At 48.7% G+C, this 20,328-nt stretch overlaps 1 protein-coding gene across 1 annotated transcript in view; it reads left to right on the forward strand.

Annotated features, from left to right (window-relative positions):
- Positions 1–4,087: 4,087 nt before the first annotated feature.
- LOC144179982 (phospholipase A2-like) overlaps positions 4,088–20,328 on the forward strand; it is a 29,843-nt gene continuing 13,602 nt past the window's right edge. The window contains exon 1 of the mRNA XM_077708396.1: positions 4,088–4,118. Coding sequence (XP_077564522.1) covers positions 4,088–4,118 — 31 coding nt within the window. The remainder of the gene's footprint in view (positions 4,119–20,328) is intronic.

Raw genomic sequence — 20,328 nt, forward strand, 5'->3', positions numbered from 1 at the left:
ACGCGCGCCGACCCTGATATCGTCCGCAAACAACTGCTAGCTCTTTGCTAGCGCGTTCTATGGCGTTCCACGCCTTCGAAAGCGCACGTCCTTCCAAAGGAATAAAACCCCCCAAAAATTCAGCGTTGTTCAACAGAAAAAAATTCAGCAGAAAACGCGAACATTAAGAAGCACTTGCGTGCACTGTTTAATATAGTGCATCAAAAGAAATAGGATAAACAGAAAGAAACACTCGGAGCGCGATCAATTCTCATTGTTTCATAACGCATAGCAAAGCTGTAGGAAAAAAAGAATACCAGCGTGCATCAGAAGTTTCCCACGGCGACTTGGTTGGCCCTCAGCTTATGTGGAGGACATGTAGCAGTAGCATGAGTAGTGATTCTTGAAAAGGTAGCGACAGTAAGTCTGATGCCGAGGTTGCAGGCTATAGTCGACTTATGCAGGAGCCTCTGCGACAAACCTATCAAAAAGAAGTGAAATAATATGCTGAAAGATCCTGGAATACTTTTGCATCGTACTTTCAGTGAACATAGCATGCGCGATCACATTTGTTGCTTTCACCTGAGCCATCCCGGCAGGCGCAAGGTAAACGCGATTTGTTTTTACCAAATCCCGACCGCTTCGTTACGGAGGCAGTGGCTCAACAAGGTATCCCAAGGATAACTGTGGTTCTCCCCGCAAGCATTGACCGGGACGGCTGATGTACCTAACTTTGTCAAGCGATTACGACGGGGCACCCACACACGTGGCCCAATGGTGCAAACACCGCAGCCGCTGAACAGGTTGCCGTCAATTAGTGCTCCCTTCTCCGGAAAAAAAAACATTATGATTTCCCGCAAGAATGGCGGTGCTTCCACGCACAGAAAACCTTTGTTGAGGTGTTTATACGAATTGGAGCCTTCCCTGTGAACTTTTGCACTTGCATACACGCGCTTCATGTCATAAGAAAGCTCGCCGACGTTAAGCGAAAGTCGGCAAAGCTTTAACTTGTATATATGAACACAAAAACTAAAAAAACAAACAAGGCTAGTTACGCAGGTGGATATAGCCAGAAGTAGGGTTTACGTGTGTACGTCGGCGTTAGCATACGTAAGAAACAGGTCTAGACTTAAGCTATTAATTTTCGTTGCTGGCCGGTGGTGATTAGAACAATCGGCATTGATTAGTCCGACCGCTAGGTTTTATGCGAGCATTCGCAGCACGCTGCGATCGAAGCGAAGCGAAGTGAAGCCTGCGAGTTTGGGAATTAAACTGAGCCCTTTGTTTTGGAGCACACCGTTCCTACTCGGCATTTTTTTGGCAAGCTGGATCCCATTCGCGCCAGCTGCCTTGGGCAGGTCACTATCTATAAACCTGTTGCGCTGTAAGGTACTGTTTTTATTATTTTTTATGTTTCAAAAAAAAAAACGTTGATGCATATGTTTCCGATGCAAAACATACAACTGAAACGAGGTCGTGAGTCTCGTGCTCTGAAAGAGAAGTTTTAGTGAGATTTTTCTCGACATGTGGTGGAGCTTTTATTACGCTGACCCCGATTTTCACACAGCCAAATCTCTATGTAAGAACGCATCGTTTCACGCTTTTTATATAGGGTCCGTTACGTACGCGCCGAAGAGCAGGGTGCGCATGCCCACGTTTGTGCGCACATTACAGCTAGCAGCTCGGATGTAAGCATGGCTGCGGAACGCGGCAGCACAAACCGATAGCTGAACGAGATGAGGTTGCAAGAAACACCCATTAGCTTCGTTGAGGGAACCTCAGATGTAAGTTTCACGACGGCAAGAAAGTACACCATCTAAAAAGGAAACAGCCCAGGTTTGGTAAGTGGCAGATGCTTCCAGTATTTATCCTAGGTTCAGCTCGCAGAAGTGCTCAATTATCACTACAGGAGTCGCGCAGAGCTTTGAAGTAAGTTAACAAGAACGATCCGGTGGTACCTGATGCAATCAAAATATATTATTGTTTGAACATGTATGGTGATATGGTCGAAAGTACATTACTAGGCCGTCATCTGGCATCAGTTCTTTTCAAATAATATAGTTGCAACCCAACTTTTTTTTTATTTTTTATTCGAAAGCTTGCCCTGCGGCATAACGGTGCACGATTCACAGGTACACGAACAAGTTTGCTTTTCGTATAAAGTGCAGAAGGTGCCGATGAAATGGTCCATTAACCCAGCGCTGCAGGTCTGGAGGGCGGCCAGGGTGGAGGCCGGTTGCACGAAGGTGCCGTAATCGGATCTGGTGTAGTCCGGGGCAGGTCCACAGCAGATGCTGCACATTCACATTCTGTAGGGCGGATTCAAAGAATGGGCAGGTAGAGTTGTATGGGCCGCGGTACTGCGATGGCCAAGAGGCTCACAGACGGCATAAGAGCCATCCCAACACGTATTCTCCGCAGCGCAACCTCCTCTCGGCGAGTTAAGTCACCAGGGAGGTTTGAACCACACGTGGGTATGATGGTTCGCGTGGTGCGCCGGAGAATTTCATTCTGTTGTGCCAGGTTTCCACTTGGATCTTCGGGGAAAAGTGGTAGTGGTCACATCAAGGTATGCGGGTGACTAGCCGTGTCTGCCTCCCTACTGCCGGGTACAGCTGAACGGGGTACCCATTCTATGCGGATATGCAGTACAGTGCTTCGTGATAAGTGGTGAATGGCATCCGCGAACGCTGTAGCTTGTGTTACGCGGCGGATGTCGTAGATGGCTTGCGTAGAGCCTGTGCGTATTATTAGTCGAAAGTGTGGCCCTGCCTGGACAATAGGCAGTATTGCGGCCATACCATCGTGTATCGCTGTTAGTTCAACAAGATACGCTGGTGGCATCGGGTTAGCCTCATAAGAGCAACATTGGTCCACATATGAGTGCAGTGTGCACCATGCCGTTTTTGACGCTGGCGTCTACATATGCAATTGCCGTTTCGGCGTCTGGGCTATGTAGGACTTGGGCCATCGCCTGGCGAGGCACCGGGTGACGGAGGCGACCGATTGGTTTGTTGTCTGTTAACTGTGCTCGCTGCCACGGAGGAATGTTTAGACCTTTCATAGTGGTACTTGGTACATCGTGCGCCATGTTCCGGGCTAGCACAGCGGCGGCACCGGTCACCGAGGCTTTACAGGCCCGGGCAGATGGCGTTGGTGCACCAGCTCATGAATCGTATTGAGTTGGGCCTCCCCCTGCTGAACTGGTGTCGGGGTCATTCGGGGTAGTCCAGTAATGGCCCGCATGGAATCCCGGTTGATGGCTTCGAGGCGATGCCAGTCCCTCATCGTGAGATGGTGGAATGAGCCTGGTACACGAGTCTGGGTTGCAACACCGACCGCACAAAGAGGCGAGCAACGCTGGTGCGCGACCCGCCAGCCTTTGTCGCCATTCGACGTATCAAGTGTATTATTCGTGCGGCGCGATCCTTCGCACTCTTCGCCCATGGAGCCACGGACCCAGACGAGGCAACATCAAGGCCCAGCACACGAATAGTTGGGACCTCCTGTAGAGGTTGTTGATGAATAAACAACTGTACAGGGCGTTTCTAAAGTCGGCGTCGCCCACGTTTGTTAGTCACTGACATGTATGACGTTTTTTCTTCCGATAGTTCAAGTCCTACTTGGGCGCACGAGAAATCAGTCATGTTTAACGCCGTTTGTAGCGCATTTTCTCGGACAGAGATGTCAGGATGCACGGACCACACAGTAATGTCGTCAGCATACATGATGTATTACGCGTCAGGTATCTCCGCCAACCGCCAAACTAGGGGAAGCAAGGCGATATTGAACAATACCGGCGCTAACACAGAGCCCTGTGGAACACCACGGTGCGATGTGAAGTGCCCTGTAGCCTTCCCGGCCAAGCGAAGGGTGAAGGTGCGGTCCCGAAGAAAGGCGTTCACAAATGTGGAGACACGGCTGGGCAGTTTAATCCACTCTAGGATCCGAACAATGGCTTAGCGGCTGACATTGTCGTAGGTCTTCTTAATATCCATTGCAAGGACGGTCGAATCCTGCGAGAGCAACCTCCGATCAGGATCATATCAGAAAAGTGCTGCAGTCCGTCTTAGACGCCCCACTGGGGTCGGAATCCAATTTGGGCGGGATGGTACCAGGAATATCCCCCAAGTCACCAAGTAAGACGTGTAGCTAGCATGCGCTCCATCAGCTTAGAAATCGTTGATGTCAGAGCTATTGGCCGAAGTTGAGAAATCCGGCCTGGTGTTTTGCCGGGCTTCGGGATAGCAACGATATCCGCGTGACGCCAGGAATCAGGAATCGCGGCTGAAGTCAACGCTGCATTTATGGCTTCAAGTATGGCGTCAAGTGTACTGCCTTCCATGTTCTTAAATAGCTCATAAGGGATGCCATCAGGTCCCGGTGCAGTGCGCGGCCTGGCATGGTCGATGGCTGTCAAGAATTCCGCCATTGTAAAGGGGTCCTGAATCCCTTAAATGTCGTTGCATGTGGGCAATGGACCGGCAAATGCCGGTAGGCAGTTTGGAATCGTAAAGACAGCTGGTGGAGTGTCGGCTTCCTGCCACAGTGTGCACCATCGCGCCAAGTCTATGTGGGTTTGGGGAAAGATTGACCGGGCATATACGGCTACCGTTCCTGGAGGGACATCAGACATTGTGGTTCGACGATCCAGAATGGACGGAGATTAATAAGCTTCATATCCAGGAAGGGAAGAGAGGCCACTTGTTTCCTGGAGTAGTAGTGCCCATACATGTAGCTTTCCGTACAGAATGCGTTGTCTAAGCTCTCCAACCTTGCCCGATATACCCCGGCAGTTCCATTGCAGAACAGCTTGTGACGAGCCTACAGACACAGGTACCATCACAGGTGGAGGTTAGCCAACAATACCGAGGTGAGAGTCTGGATTTGTTTCGCGACGAAACACAGCAGTTCTTGAGGTGATATGATTGTCGACGTGGAACTCTGGATAACTGGAGGCACAGGCAGGGTCGCGGATTGGGTTTTGGTGGAGCGGTTGTTCACCCGCTGACGCTGAAGAATGGCACGGCGTTGCTTAAGACGCTGAATTTTCTTTCGTAACGTAGCCAGTGTGTTATCAATTTCAAATTCTTCCTCCATATCATAAGCAGGTGATTGTTGTAGGGGTGATGAACGTGGACGGCCAGCACGGGGCGTTTTAACCGCTGCACTATACGTTATCGTCTCTGTCGCTGGAGGTTCAGCTGCGGCCGCGTCTTCCTCCAAGGGAGCCAAAACAGCGTATCGATTGGATGTCGGCACCTGATCTGGCGGTGGAGATTCACGGCGAATTTCGTTTCTCTTTGAACGGCGCTCACGAACTTTCTTGTTTGCCTCCAACTTCGTAGGGCACTTCCAGGAAGTAATCTCATGGTCATCTGGCTTACACAGGCCGCATCGGAAAGCATGTGGAGCCGTGGCCTCCATAGGGTCTTCTTTCGGCGGATAAGGGCAGGAAGATTTCATGTGCCCTTGTCTGTAACATGCGCAGCAGTACACAACTGATGGCTTAAACGGCCGAGGGCGCAAGATGCAACCATAGTAGATGATACGGTCAGGAGGAGTAGGCGGGCCTTGCTGGGTCACGAGACAGGTGCGGCTTTTGCCCATGTATCGGACCGCGACCACTTCGGAGTACGGCAGTAGAGCTCCTGGCGAAGCTGTTCAGGTGCCTCACCGGAGTCTACGTCAGACACCACATAGTGTCTTAAGTCCGTTCCAGCTGCCAGCTATGCTTGAGGCTGTATGTAGTCAGACTGCGACACTTGTATGCTGTTTAACGACTGGAGCACAGTGGCTTGATCCAAAGAGGGCATCCATACTGATATGGTATTGGTAGGTTTGTGCACGGCAGAACCACAAAAGCCTGGGATGTTGAGACAGGTGGCCACTGCCGCTTGAATCAGCCGATTGGGTATTGGGGACATGCCGAAGCTAGTTCGGGGTTTGATGACAACATTATACGAAGAGGCCTCAGGTGCCAGCGAAGCTGTTTTTGACATAGCCGACGGGCGGGATCGTTTTGACTCGTCCTGCGTTGCATTTCGTTCCGGGCCTGTAGACTCGGGCGGCCTCTTAACCGCGCTTGACGGCGGTATCGGAGTACTCACTTGCGGTTGAGATGTGTCCATTTTCACGTCGTTGCCATGGCAGGGCTCGCGACGCTCGGCACGACGATGGAGCTGCCTTGACTGCTCCGCTGGATCCACGTGTGTGGTAGCAGGGCAGCGGTAGCGCGCTACCGCCGCCATTCTTTCCGGCGAGCTAGGCCTACTTGCTGGACCGAAGAAGAAGATCGGCCAGGCGACGAGGCAGGAGGATGCAGGAGACGACGAACCTTATAGGTCGGCGCCAGGGGTGGTTCTTGACTGTTTGCAACAGCCCATAACCGGCAGGATGCCTGCTATAATATAACATACGGTGTCAAGGCAGAGCGATGCAAAACGTGTGCGTTCGCAGCCTTGGCTTGGCTTGCTAATCGGGCCAACCCAACTCGAGCCAGCTATTTCGTACAACTTGATGAAAGAGCGTGTGACCGGTTTCGATGCCGTATTTTAGCCGCCAGTGCTCTAGAAACCTTAAAAAAAGTGGCCAGTCTTCCTCCAATGCTAACGCCTAAAGTGCAACTTTCCTTCCTTTACTGACGTGTGAACACCCAGTGCCCCTCGTTCATGTCGTGATCTTCGAGAGCTCTCTAAGGGCGTCTCAGCAATCTAGATGTGTTGACGGCATTTACTCGGTGAGTAAGACAATTCTTTCCATAAGTATTAGGCTTGCAGGCTTGGACAATCCTGTCAAGATGAGAGAAAAATCTTTCTGCCCCGGCCAAAAGTCAGTTTGTTCCGGTGTATTCGCCGGCGATGAGAACCATGTCTCCTGTCTGCCGCTGGGTGGCATTAGACGGATCGAGTGGTGTAAAGATAAAAGGTATAGAAAATAATCCTTACGCCATCGGTTTCAAATATTATTGGTGAGGCTTTGCAGCTAGTACCACATCCTGGTGAGGTCATATGCAGGTAAAAAACTTCTCAGATGCCTTGTGATGGTTCTGAAGCAAAAACAGTAATCTCACAAACTATCAGCAGGTTTAATTAAGAGGTTGTAGCTCACCCGGACTCCGATGAGGGTGAACTATAGATGTGGAATTTGGGACTTCAATTGTTTCTCCAAGACGTCTCCAGAAGCGGTTCGAAGTGTACGTCTGAGATTTTTATAAAGTTTTTCGTTTTGTGAAGTTACTCGCTTAGGAGCAATTTACGCCGCAGTTAGGAACCAGATTGTGCCACGACGAAACATTATTGGCTGAAAAACGCGAGACTACTTCATTCATCATCATTCATTATCAACGTATTCGGGTCCACTGCAGGCCGAAGGCCTCCAACTGTTCCGGTCCTGCGCTGCTCGAGTATACAGTGTGCCCCCGAATTCACTTATTTCATCTCTCCATCGGATTAATGGCCCTCCCCTTCTTCTAGACCCATCTCTTGGGATCTACCCTTGGTCTCCTCGATTCGGCTACACTTTCTGCACTAGTTCACAAAAGTGCCGTGCAAGTGCAGCGCCAGTTCTTTCGCAAGCTACACCTTGCACGAGACGAGAACTCGCACAGGGGCTAGTGCAGAAGTGTAGAAGAACTGGTGCAGCACGGCGTCAAATCGAGGGCCGAAGTGCAGGTGGCGCAAGCTGCACTGGTAAATCGAGTGCGCGAGTGCTGCACCGCCTGAACTGGTGCAGAAAGTGTAGCCAAATCGAGGAGACCACCTGTTACTAATTGTGCAACGGTTGCAGGTTTGTCGTCTCGCGACATAACCAGCCCAAGCCCATTTCTCTTTCTTTGTTTGAACTATGATATCGTCAACTCTAGTTAGTTGTCTGATCCAGGTAGCTCGTTTTTTGTCCCTGAGTGTTAGTCCTAACATTATCCGTTCCATAGAGTCTTGAACCGACCGAAGTGTACTTTCTAGTTGTTTAGTAAGGGCAAGAGTTTCAGCTTCGTATGTCATAGCAGAGAGTATGCTATGGTTGTTGATTTTTCTTTTCAGTCACACAGGTAACTTACTTTTCATTATCAGGGAGTGCATGCCGAACGCTCCTAAACGCATACCTATTCGGCGCTGGATTTCTCTGCCGTAGTTGGGGTCAGCACTAACCATTTGTCCGAAGTTGTGTTCTTTTACTTCTGCTAGAGTTTCGTTTTCTTTACTGAAACGGATGCTTTTGGCTTGTATATTTCTCATTACTTTACATTATTTTATACAGTTTCAGCCCCATGGCCATGCTTTTTTATTGTAGTTCCTCAGGCATTTCTTTCGAGTGTTCTGCTGTCTCACTCAACACTACTATATCGTCCGCAAACCTCAGATGGCTCAAGTATTCCCGTTTATCTTTAATCCTGTGTTTTCCCAGTCAAGCTTTCTGTACACCCATCCAGACATGCTTTGAATAGTTTTCAGTGATATGGCGTCTCCCTGTCTCAATCCCTTTCGCATCGGGCATTTATCGCTTTTCTTGCGGAGGGTTATCCTACCCCTGCATTCATTATACATGTCTCCTCCTGCTCCTCCTGCTCTCCTGTCCCCTCTATTTCCTGGTCTTTTAGTGCTTCTAGCATGGCTGTGGTGAGTAGGGAATCATACCTTTTCCCGTAGCATATAAACGTTATGTAGAGTGGTTTAGTGTATTCTGCGGATTTTTCTATCACTCTATTGACAACATGGATGTGATCCATGGTCGAGTACCCTTTCCAAAGTGCAGCCTGCTCTCTGAGTTGTTGGAAATTCAGACTGTCACCTATGCGGCTAACTATAGCTTTGGTGAAAAGCTTCTACACAACAGAGAGCAGCTGATGGGCCTGTAACACTCCAGGCCCTTGAGATCTTCATTCTGATGAATCAGAATAATGTTGCCGTTTTTCCAGGATAGGGGAACCTTCTGAGTATTCAAGCATTCCGAAAATAGTACAGCAAGCGTTTCTAGAACAATATCTCTCCCTCCTTCGAATGCTCCAAGATTATTCCGTCGCCACCTGCAGCTCTCCCTCTTTTCCTCCCTTTGAGAGCATTTTGTACCTCATTTTTTGTTACTAGTGGGACATCGCAAGTTGAGCTTGTACTTTCACTAGTTTCCCCTGATATAACGTCGCTGGCATACATCCTCATGTAGAATTGTTCCGCTACCTTTATTTTCTCCTCTCAGTTGTCAGGTATGTTACCCTTCTTGTCTCTGAGTGCGTACATCCAGTATTTATCGATGGCTAGCCTTCTTTAGTTACTTTCAAGCTTCCCCCTATTTGCAGTGTTTTCTCGAAGAAACGTGACACTACTCAAAAGCTGAAATTGGTGAAAAGTAACCCCCGTTTCCTATTCAATAGTGGAAATACTTGCGCACGTTCTTACGGATTAAAAAGAAGCATAGGTCCTCAAGAACGTTTTGTCCATAAGAAGGCGTTGATGTGCGCTTTGTAAGCAGTTGTTATATATGGACATTGTAGTCGTTTCGTAGAATATAAGCAGGTAAGTAACACATCTGAATCCAGGTATGTGAAATTAAGAATATGAGAAATGGTTCACTATATTTTCCAATAAATCTCTGAAAACGTACACAGCAGTTTGGAGCCATATTGCGTCAAAATAAAACATTTTGACTTCGAACTCGCGGTGAAAAAGTGCGAGACTGCTTAAAAGCTAAAATTCGCTTGAGGTAATCACCATTTTTGCCTCAAAATGTGCTGAAGAACTTTTTCCCAGTAGAAGAATGCGTTTAAGTGCGCTTTGGAAGCTGTTACTTGTTATATATCGACGTTGTAGTTTCTTCGTAATTTTATAAGCAGGTAAGTAACACACCTGAATCTAGATATATGAAAATAAGAATATGCCAAATTGTTCACTGTATTTTGCAAATAATCGAAATGTACGGTGAAAACCAAAACGCCGGGGAAATGGGTCTGTATAAGATATATCTGAATTAGTTAAATTGAGAAATTTTTGAGTTCAATGTAACCGGGTTCAACAGGAGCTACACTTGAGCTACACAGTGAATTAGTTTCTGAGGAAGGCCCATTTTTGTACGTACCTGCCTCGCTACCCTCCGTGTGTTCTGGCCCTAGGTACTTCTCGCCTGCAGCGCCAGCTGCTTCAAGACATCGCTAGAAGGACGCAAGAAGAGCGGCCATTTCCGCGCATGCACCGGAAATAGAGAACAACGGTGGTACCGACACCATCGAGTGGCATCTTGGGCACTTCTACTCAAGCATATCCAGGTTTTAAAATGAATAAGGGCAGCCGTTAATTGTTTAAACCACACTGGCTGTTTTAACGACTGTATTACCAGGGCTCGCGTTCCACAACATCCTCCTGTCAGTTTTAAGTACCACCAATTAGTGAAAAGCATTTTATTGCTGAAATAAAGGTGTGAAGGCAGTACCCCTTTCTCAGCAACTATTAATGATAGGTCTGTGTGCGGGAGAATAAGTTGCGGGTATTACTGTTCTCGTTGCGACGATTATACGCTAGCCTTAAGCAATGTACTCGATTGTATAAGTTCCTTGAAACTTGTGAGAATGATCGCGGCTGTCAATTAACTTTTACTTCATACAAAGCGTACACTTTCACTTAAGAAAATTAGGACCAGATCAGGGTATCATGCTTAGCGCTCAGTAAAGTGTAGTCCTCACACAGTTGCCCTATGAAATTATCAAATGTTTTACGACGAACCAATGTGTGCCTTCGTAAATTTTCCCAAAAAGTACACCAATTGAATTCAATTATATTTTGCAACTCCCTCAAGAAATATATTTGCCCATACTTGATCACTGGACGCAGGATAAACGTGCAACTGGATTTGCTTACAATCACAAAATCCGATGTAAAACGTGTGTTTTTACAAGGCATGCACCTCAACTAGCAACGTAGTCGTGCTGTGTCATGGATTGACTGAAATAGATCATCGAGTATTGGAAGTTTTTTGCTAAAAATATGAGGACTAAAGAACGCCAACAGCTGTTCCCAGCAACATGATTACAAATGGCTATATGAATCTCCAAAATCTCAGGAAAGAGCTCGCAGCAGAAAGATCACAGGTAGCTAGCTAAGAGCTGTGTTGAAGGCCTAAGAAAAGTTTCAGAAAATCGCTTTGAGATATTTTAAGTTTCATTAACCTGTTTCCGCAATCTGAATAACCGTGCGAGGCTTGACATAAAAACAAGAATAAACATAACATTTCCCAAACATTCTGTTGCTCCGAACATATTAAGTTCAACAAAGGTAAAAACTTGCGAGTACGGCGTATATTGTTGGGAATGCCCGAACAACAAACTGGCAAAATGAAAAAAATTCAGTGAATTTTGTGAAATTCCACATTTTAATATTAGCCTTCACCGGAAAGTGGGGGGTACTTCAGACAATCTCTGGCAGTATAGCATAGTTTTTTGGCACAGTTGAAGAACTTACTTGAACAACTGTTAGCGAGTCTTTTTTAGGGCCGAAGCCCCGTAAGGGCTCGGGCTGTTGGTGTGTCATGTTGTCGTCGCAACCGTGCTCCCATGTAGGCACGGTACTAAAAACCAGAACACTCGTTTACGCCTCGCAGTAGAACGTAACGCGTACGAAAATAACACAGGGACACTCATTTACGGCTCGTGGTAGAACTGTTCGTAACGCGTACTAAAAAAACACCGGGCCACAGTTCACGCCTCGCGCTAGAGGGCTTCGTTCTTGAGACACACGAGACTTTTACAGCATAAATGTATAGCCCAACCCCCCAACGGTTTCATCTCCGTTGAAAAACGCCAAGGCGCGTAGAATAGTCTTACACACTGCATGCTTCTCCCCTCCCAGGGTTTCACGTTAGTGGAGAGACCCCGGGATTTTTTTAATTAGTCCGATAAAGAATGCACTTAAAAGTCTTGGAGGTACTATTTTGGCGGCGTAATATTTTCCCCTAAACTTTTTTTGTATTTTCAGAGCACTATGTCATGTTGACGATACTGCTTCTACTGCCACTTCTGCTGTCAACTTCGGTTGGAAAAGATCAGGCGCTCTGGGAGGAGAGGCAAAAAATTATTCAGTAAGCCCTGAAAGCAAAATATTGCAATGCAACCATGCGTAGTTTGCATATATATATAAATATATATAAAGATATATATATAGAGAGAGATAAGATAGGGTAAGCAGTCATGAAAGCCAAGGTAAGTAAAGCGCAAAAATTTCCCCTTTGCTTTCCTTGGTTTTCTTAACTGCCTGCCCTTATTTCTGTCTGTATTTCAAGAGCTCCTCATTTACCATTCTAATTTATATATATATATATATATATATATATATATATATATATATATATATATATATATATATATATATATATATATATATATATATATATACATATATATATATATTGAAAGGCGAAGATTCGAGGAAGCCTTTTATTCAGGCGATCGGGGCCGAAGAACACCAGATCACACAATGATGATGATAATCTACAAAATGAAGAAGTGGCGGAGGCCACTGTGTGATGATGGGGATTTACAGGTGATGCATAGAAATGCGCCCTTGTGAGGGGATTGGCCCTCACACTAGTTCGTCCCTCCAAGCGATGCAGCCACCTGACTCAATCCGTCCCCACACTATTTCCTCCCTCTTCGCGAAGGCAGGCGCCCGTCGCCATCAGTCCTCAAACTATTTCCTCCCTCTTCGCGAAGGCAGGCGCCCGTCTGCCCACTACGGTGTAACGCGGCGAACGAAGGGTTTCAAACGAGAAACGTGCACGATTTCAGTGCCACGGCAGCGGCGGTCCGTGGAGGCACAGTTAGGAGTGATGCGGTAGTTGACGGGCGAAGTTTCTTCTAGAACGGTGTACGGGCCGAGAAAGCGATGAAGGAATTTTTCGCAGCGTCCGGGGACCCGAACAGGAGTCCATAGCAAGACCTCGTCACCGGGGTGAAAGCGAAGCTCTCTGTGGGAAGCATCATAGCGATGCTTGCGGTCTTCTTGGCAAGCTTGGGTGCGCAGACGAGCTTGGTGACGGCAGTGATCCACACGGGCGACGAACTGTTCAGGTAACGAGTTTGAAGCAGGGGGGGACGCCAGGAAGAAGCTTGAATCGAGTATGAGTGACGGTTGGCGGCCGAATACAAGGAAAAATGGAGAGTAACCGGTGGTGCTTTGAATAGCAGTATTATAGGCAAACGTTACGAATGGCAGAATGGTATCCCAATTGCTGTGGTCAGGTTGAATGTACATAGAAAGCATGTCTGATAGGGTGCGATGAAAGCGCTCGGTGAGACCGTTTGTTTGCGGATGATAGCTAGAGGTCGTCTTGTGAACGGTACTGGCGGCTTTTAGGACGTCGGCGACAATTTGGGCGAGAAATGTCTTCCCCCGATCACTTAAAAGGTTACGAGGGGCGCCATGACGCAGAAGGACCGCCTGTAAAAAGAATTCTGCTATCTCTGAAGCGCAGCCGGTACGGACAGGTGCCGTTTCCGCATATCGCGTCAAGTGATCCACGGCAGTAGCAATCCAACGGTACCCTCGGGAGGTAGCAGGGAGGGGTCCATACAAATCAATTCCGACTGTATGAAAAGGGGCTTCAGGGCAGGCACGCGGCTGCAGAGGTCCAACAGGGGGCAACGTAGAACGTTTTCGCTGCTGGCAAGGGACGCATGAAGCGACGTATCGAGCGACAGCAGTAGACAGGCCAGGCCAGAAGAAACGCGTGCGGACACGATCGTAAGTCTTCTGGAAGCCCAAGTGACCGGCGGTAGCATCATCGTGCAGAGCAGCCAAAATCTGCGAGCGAAGTGATCGGGGCACGACGGGAACCCATTTTGGACCATATGGTTGATGAGTGGACCGGTATAATGCGCCATCGATCAGCTTAAAGTGGCTCAGCTGGCGGCGCAAGCGACTGTTGGGAGGATGTGAGGTTCCGGTGATGCGGTCCATTAGTGTGCGGCAGTAGGTGTCTGAGCGCTGACGGTCCACAAAATTGGAGCGGCTCTGGACATCCACGGCGTCGATGGCTGCTATGGTGGGATGTGCGCGCAGCGAAGACACGCTTCCGGAACATGGGAGCAATGGGCAGCGTGAAAGGGCATCTGCGTCTAGGTGCTTCTTTCCGGACTTGTACGTGATCGTAAAGTCATACTCTTGTAAGCGAAGAATCCAGCGGCCGAGACGCCCGGAGAGGTTCTTCAGGGACGACAACCAGCAGAGTGCATGGTGATCCGTCACAATACTGAAAGGGCGGCCGTATAGGTACGGCCGAAATTTCTGTATTGACCAAACAACGGCAAGACACTCCTGCTCAGTGATAGAATAGTTTTTCTCAGCAGGCGTCAGTGAGCGACTGGCATATGCGACTACCCGTTCTCGATTTTGGGAATCGGGTTGCAAAAGTACAGCCCCAATTCCATGCCCACTGGCGTCTGTGTGAAGAATGCAGGGTTTTTGCTCGTTGAAGTGGCTGAGGACCGGTCCAGAAGTGAGAGCGGCTTTGAGCCGTCCAAATGCCTCTTCGCATTCGTCGGACCACTTGAAAGGGGTGCCACATTTTAAAAGCTTGTTGAGGGGAAAGGCGATGGTCGCGAAGTCCCTAACAAAGCGACGAAAATATGACGCCAGTCCAAGAAAACTCCGGAGTGCTTTCTGATGTAAAGGGCGGGGAAAGTTAAGTACAGCAGCAATCTTGTCCGGGTCGGGCCGAATACCATCCTTGTTGACCACGTGGCCCAAAACTTTGATACTTTTGCAAGCGAAATGACATTTCTTCGTGTTGAGCTGCAGACCTGCCGTCGCAAGGCATGCGAGGACTTGGTCGAGGCGCTTAAGATGTTCACTAAAACTCGTAGAAAAAATGATGATATCGTCCAGATAGCACAAGCATGTTTTCCATTTTAAACCACGGAGCACGTTGTCTATCATTCGCTCGAATGTGGCAGGAGCGTTACACAATCCAAAGGGCATCACGTTAAACTCATACAGGCCATCCGGAGTTGCAAATGCTGTCTTCTCTTTGTCGTCATCATGCATGGGAATCTGCCAATAACCGGAGCGGAGATCAAGGCTGGAAAAATACTCCGCTCCCTGCAAACAGTCCAACGCGTCGTCGATTCGGGGCATCGGATAGACGTCCTTGCGGGTGATCTTGTTGAGGGCATGATAGTCTACGCAAAAACGCACCGATCCATCTTTCTTGCGCACCAAAACGACTGGGGAGGACCAGGGGCTAGAAGACGGGCGAATTATATCGCGGCTGAGCATGTCCTTAACTTGTTCACTGATAACCTGACGTTCAGAGGAGGACACACGGTAGGGACGACGGTGGACAATGCTGTTGCCATCTGTGTGGATCCGGTGAGTGGCTGTTGAAGTAGTTCCCAGCGAAGTAGCATAGCAATCAAAGGACAATTTGTGTTTGCTCAATAGGTCGAGTAAAGAGTTCTTCTCCGTTGGTAAGAGATCGGAGCTGATTGTGGCTTCAAGAGCGTCGAGAGGCGCTACTGTACTGCCAGGACGGGACCCTGATGGTAGGCAGGAGAGTGGGACAACAGAGAGAGCAGCCGTGTCCACAACAGTCGCTACAGTGGCGCCTTCGGGAATGAGGATTGCCTCGGGAGAGGTATTGGTTGCAGCTAGTAGGGCCGTCCCGTGTGAGAAGCGGACGAGACAAGTAGGAATGAGGACACCCTTGGGAAGAAACCTTGCGCTTGGACTAGTAAGGACGTCCCCTTCACGGATGGTGTCGGAACGAACCGAAAAAATTTTCTCTTCACCAGGGGCGATGTCAATTGCAACACTAGCAACAAGGCGATGCGGCGTGATCTCCTCAACGCTGGAATACCCTGTCTCTGAAAGATGTATTTCCGGTCGATGACACGATATTACAGCACCCGCTGAGCTGAGAAAGTCCCATCCTAAAATAAGTTCGTGGGCGCAGGGAAAGATAACTGCACACTGAATGTGATGCCAAATACCGTCTATAAAAACACGCACAGTGCAGGTCCCAGATGGCTGAATCATATCGTCGTTGGCCCCACACAATAAAGGTCCGGTGTACGGAGTTCGAACTTTTCGGAGACGCGCACACAAATCTTCGTTTATAACTGACACAGCAGCTCCGGTATCGACGAGGGCAGTGACATTAATACCTTCTACAACCACTGACAACATGTTCCATGGACGTTGCGGGGAATTTTCAAATTTTCCGTGTAAAGCAGTTTTCCCCCGAAAAACTGCAGGGCTTAGTTTTCCGGCGGGTGGTTGGGATCATGCGATACCGGGCGAAGGGGTGACACTGCCCGGCGGAATGGTGATGGGGAACGGCGCCGCGGGTTTCGAGAGTTGCGCGTAGGGTCAGCCGAGTCAGGTGGAGACGACGGACGACGTGTTGGCGGCGAATAATCGCGTTGGCGGTACCCATAACTAAAACGCGTGTTGTCGCGCTCATAAGTGTCATATCCACGTCGTTCGTCTTGTTGACGCCTGCGGCAGAAGCGGGAGATATGGCCGCGGATGCCGCAGTAATAGCAAACCTGGCGACCAAAAGGTGCGTCTTGGCGCGGTGATCGCCACATGGGGTAGGGAGAGCGCGGTCCCAGCACCGGAGGAACGGCTGCGACGCAGCCAGCAGCATGTGGAGACATGACCGGCGCCAGAGGCAGGGGTGGTCGAGCCGCTACGTCAGAGTACGATGGCATCATTACTGGAGCAGGAGCAGGAGGAGAAGAGGGAACAGGCATTGCCGCAAGTTTTTCCCTAACGATATCTCGGAGGCAGGTCGCAGGTGGACCGGAATGGACACCAGGGGCACAAGCAGCACCATAATCGCGGAGCTCTTCCCGGATAATAGCGCGTATAAGAGTCCGCAGGTTATCTTCTCCAAGGTATTGCGGTATAGCTGTCTCCTGCTGGAGACGGATAGACTGCATCTCATCCAGCCTCCGGCAAATTGTTGTCACATCAGCCACGGTGGACGGGTTTTGAAGCGCCAATGCCGTGAAAGCGAAATGGTCGATGCCCTTAATGATGTGACGCACCTGATCCGCTTCCGTCATGTCGTTGTCAACCCGGCGGCATAAGGCAATGACATCCTGGATATACGCGGTGTACGTTTCCTGAGCCTGTTGGACGCGGGTCTCCAGTGCCTTCTTTGCGCCGTCGGAGCGAGCTGCGGGAGTGCCGAAACTGCGGCGCAGCTGTGCGGTGAAATCAGCAAAGTCGGTGATCGAGGCTTTGTTGTTAAAAAACCACTTTTTGGCCACTTTATCCAGATAGAAATTCACATTTGCCAGCTTGGCGATGTCGTCCCAGCGATTAAACGTGCTAACTCGGTTGTAATCATCCAGCCATTCCTCGACGTCCTCGCCGCGAAGCCCGGTAAAGAAGGGGGGGTCGCGCTGGCGGATGGCCACGAAGCACAGTGGAACGGCCGAACCCGCAGCGTTGGATGGTTCCGCTGTCATTGGCATGGCCTTCTGCTGTAGGCGACGTCCCGAACGGAGCTCCAGGGGTGCACTCAGAGAGGTAGCCCAAGGGATCCAGTCGCACGCTCCACCACTTGAAAGGCGAAGATTCGAGGAAGCCTTTTATTCAGGCGATCGGGGCCGAAGAACACCAGATCACACAATGATGATGATAATCTACAAAATGAAGAAGTGGCGGAGGCCACTGTGTGATGATGGGGATTTACAGGTGATGCATAGAAATGCGCCCTTGTGAGGGGATTGGCCCTCACACTAGTTCGTCCCTCCAAGCGATGCAGCCACCTGACTCAATCCGTCCCCACACTATTTCCTCCCTCTTCGCGAAGGCAGGCGCCCGTCGCCATCAGTCCTATATATATATATATATATATATATATATATATATATATATATATATATATATATATATATATATATATATATATATATATATATATATATATACATACATACATACATACATACATACATACATACATACATACATACATACATACATACATACATACATACATACATACAGTGGAACCCCGCTGATACGTCCCCGCAGGTACGACGACCCGTTTCTTACGACGGATCACCGCGCTCCCGCAAGCTCAGCATAGAACCACTGTTAAAACCCGATGATATGGCGCTCGGGTGCACGCAGTGCGCTTCTTACGACGGGCCCTAGCGCGGTTAAGGCGACGCTTTTTCCCATATTTTACACCGATTCGCAACCTCGTCCCGACCTTCTCATTCTTAACCCCCGTTTGAATTTGCTTGATGTGCAAAGAATCGCATGCGGGCCAGACCACTTGCTGAGCATACGTAAGAAAGCAGGCGGGTATTCGCGAGCGGGGGTTAAACTGCGACGGCCCCACGCCGCAGCAGTGCGCCAACGCGCCAACCGCAATAAGTCGAAGTTCAGGTGGCAGGCGGACCGTAAATTTAAAGTTCCCGTCGAGCCAACGACGAACACAAAAGCACATACCACTCAACCCCACGGCGAAGACAGAACACCCGCTTGCCCAGCCCGCTCGACCAAGTTTTATTCTTTCACGACGCTCTCTTTCCCTATATCTCCGCTCTCTGATTATCACTGTCTTTCAAACTCGATTGTCAGTCCACCCCTTTCTTTGCTAGAATGCCTCAATTCACACGCGTTTGCCGCGAGGGTGGAGACAGGTACCCGTTGGAACTGCCATTTCTGGTCACTCGCTGGCCAGTGCAGCAAGTCACTGTAGCAACACTGCGCTATAATTATTGTGCAACACAGTTTACTCCCGATGTTTGAATCAACTTATCTCTTTCGCGTTGCTGGGTCTTGTTGGAAAGGGAAACAGCTATGTGTTGAGCATTTGGACCAATAGGGACTGCACGGGACCGTTCAAAGGGTGTCTCCACTATGTATGGCAAGGTCGTTTTCCTTTCATCTCCGCCTTGTACTATGGTTCGTTTCGCGTGGCCTTGGCAATTGCACACTCGCCTTTTCCTCAATTCGTTCGACCACGTCGGCCTTATTTCCCGCACGCAAGGCGTAGGGCTGGCGGGCTATACATAGCGCTGGACGGCACAGGTGTAGCGCGCAGCGCTTGGCTGGGGTGCTAGCTGGATGCCATGGAGATTAAGGGGGCACAACATAGGCGTTGGTTTTTTTAAACTTGGGATTTCAGCTAAAGGGTCGCAAATCATGCGAGAACGCGGAAAATATCGCAGTCTAAATAGGCTCTTAGTCTGCCTGTCTGGTGAAAACATATACTAGGCCACTATTTAATCGCACCCCGTTCGTGGATTGGTTTGGAAGTATGCAAGGGGAGATATTGATGGGGAAAGAAGGTTGTATAGTTTTTGCCGCGGAGTCGGTAAGAGGGAAGTCAGATGCAGTAACAAATTCCGGCTGTTTCGGTTAAGGCCGTTGAACAGCCTTCATTCCTAAACGGGCACGAACTTGCCTCTTCTTACCGCTACCAGAGTTGTTTGTTTAATTAAGCGAACTTACAGGTGTCAAGCGTCCTCCTTGGGAGTTACTCCCAGAGTTAGTCAATATTTGAACTTAGAAATTCCTCATAGACCCTTGTATCAAAAAACTCACAGCGGTTGGTCTCCAGCGCTAGTGTAACTCTATTAGTAAAGAGGTGAAACTGTTTTGGCCTACCTTCTAAAGGCATAAGATGAAATAGTACTAATCTGCATGCCCGTGCTTCAACTAGGGATAGACAAAATGCCAATAAAACATTATTCAGTTTAACACATTTGCTTCCGAAGTTGGAAACGCAAGTTTTGTTTATAATTATTGTTTTAATGTTCACAAATACGGTTTTCGTTTCCTGGATGCCGCGCAAAATAGACTTACCTTTTTTTGCAACAAAGCAGGGGAGCTCGCATGTTCCAGACCCTGCGGAAGAGTTTTGGTATTGGTGCATATCAAAGAATTCTTGATACTGTAGCAGTAAAGAAAGTGGAGCTAGTTGGTACAGTTGCATTCTTCTAACCGCGCTAAAATGACGGGGATCTCGCCTGTGTTTCCCTCTCTTTCTTTGTCCCCCTCATTTTAACGCTCTCGGAAGAATTCTTGATACGTCATTCGGCCTTCAGCCATAGTGAAAGCTCAGTGATCGTGAGCTACATTTTAGCTCCCACATATTGAAGTAAGAAGAAAAACCTTGCTGCCAGCGTTTTCAAGGAACCGCGAAATAAAAGAATGTGATTCGACAAGACGCATAATATGGATCAAAGATTAGCTAAGAAGACAGTAAGGGGATATGAATCAATTCCATTGTAGTGTACTTGGTACTTTTCTTTAAATTAGGGCATGTAAAATGGGCACATTGTTGAACTAATTTGAAGGCAGGCACTTTATAATTTAACGCCACGGATGAAGGGAGAGA

Source organism: Haemaphysalis longicornis, unplaced genomic scaffold (genome assembly GCF_048455015.1).
Source record: "Haemaphysalis longicornis isolate Haplotype H1 unplaced genomic scaffold, Haemaphysalis longicornis Haplotype H1 scaffold_4, whole genome shotgun sequence".
NCBI classification, from domain to species: Eukaryota; Metazoa; Arthropoda; class Arachnida; order Ixodida; family Ixodidae; genus Haemaphysalis; species Haemaphysalis longicornis.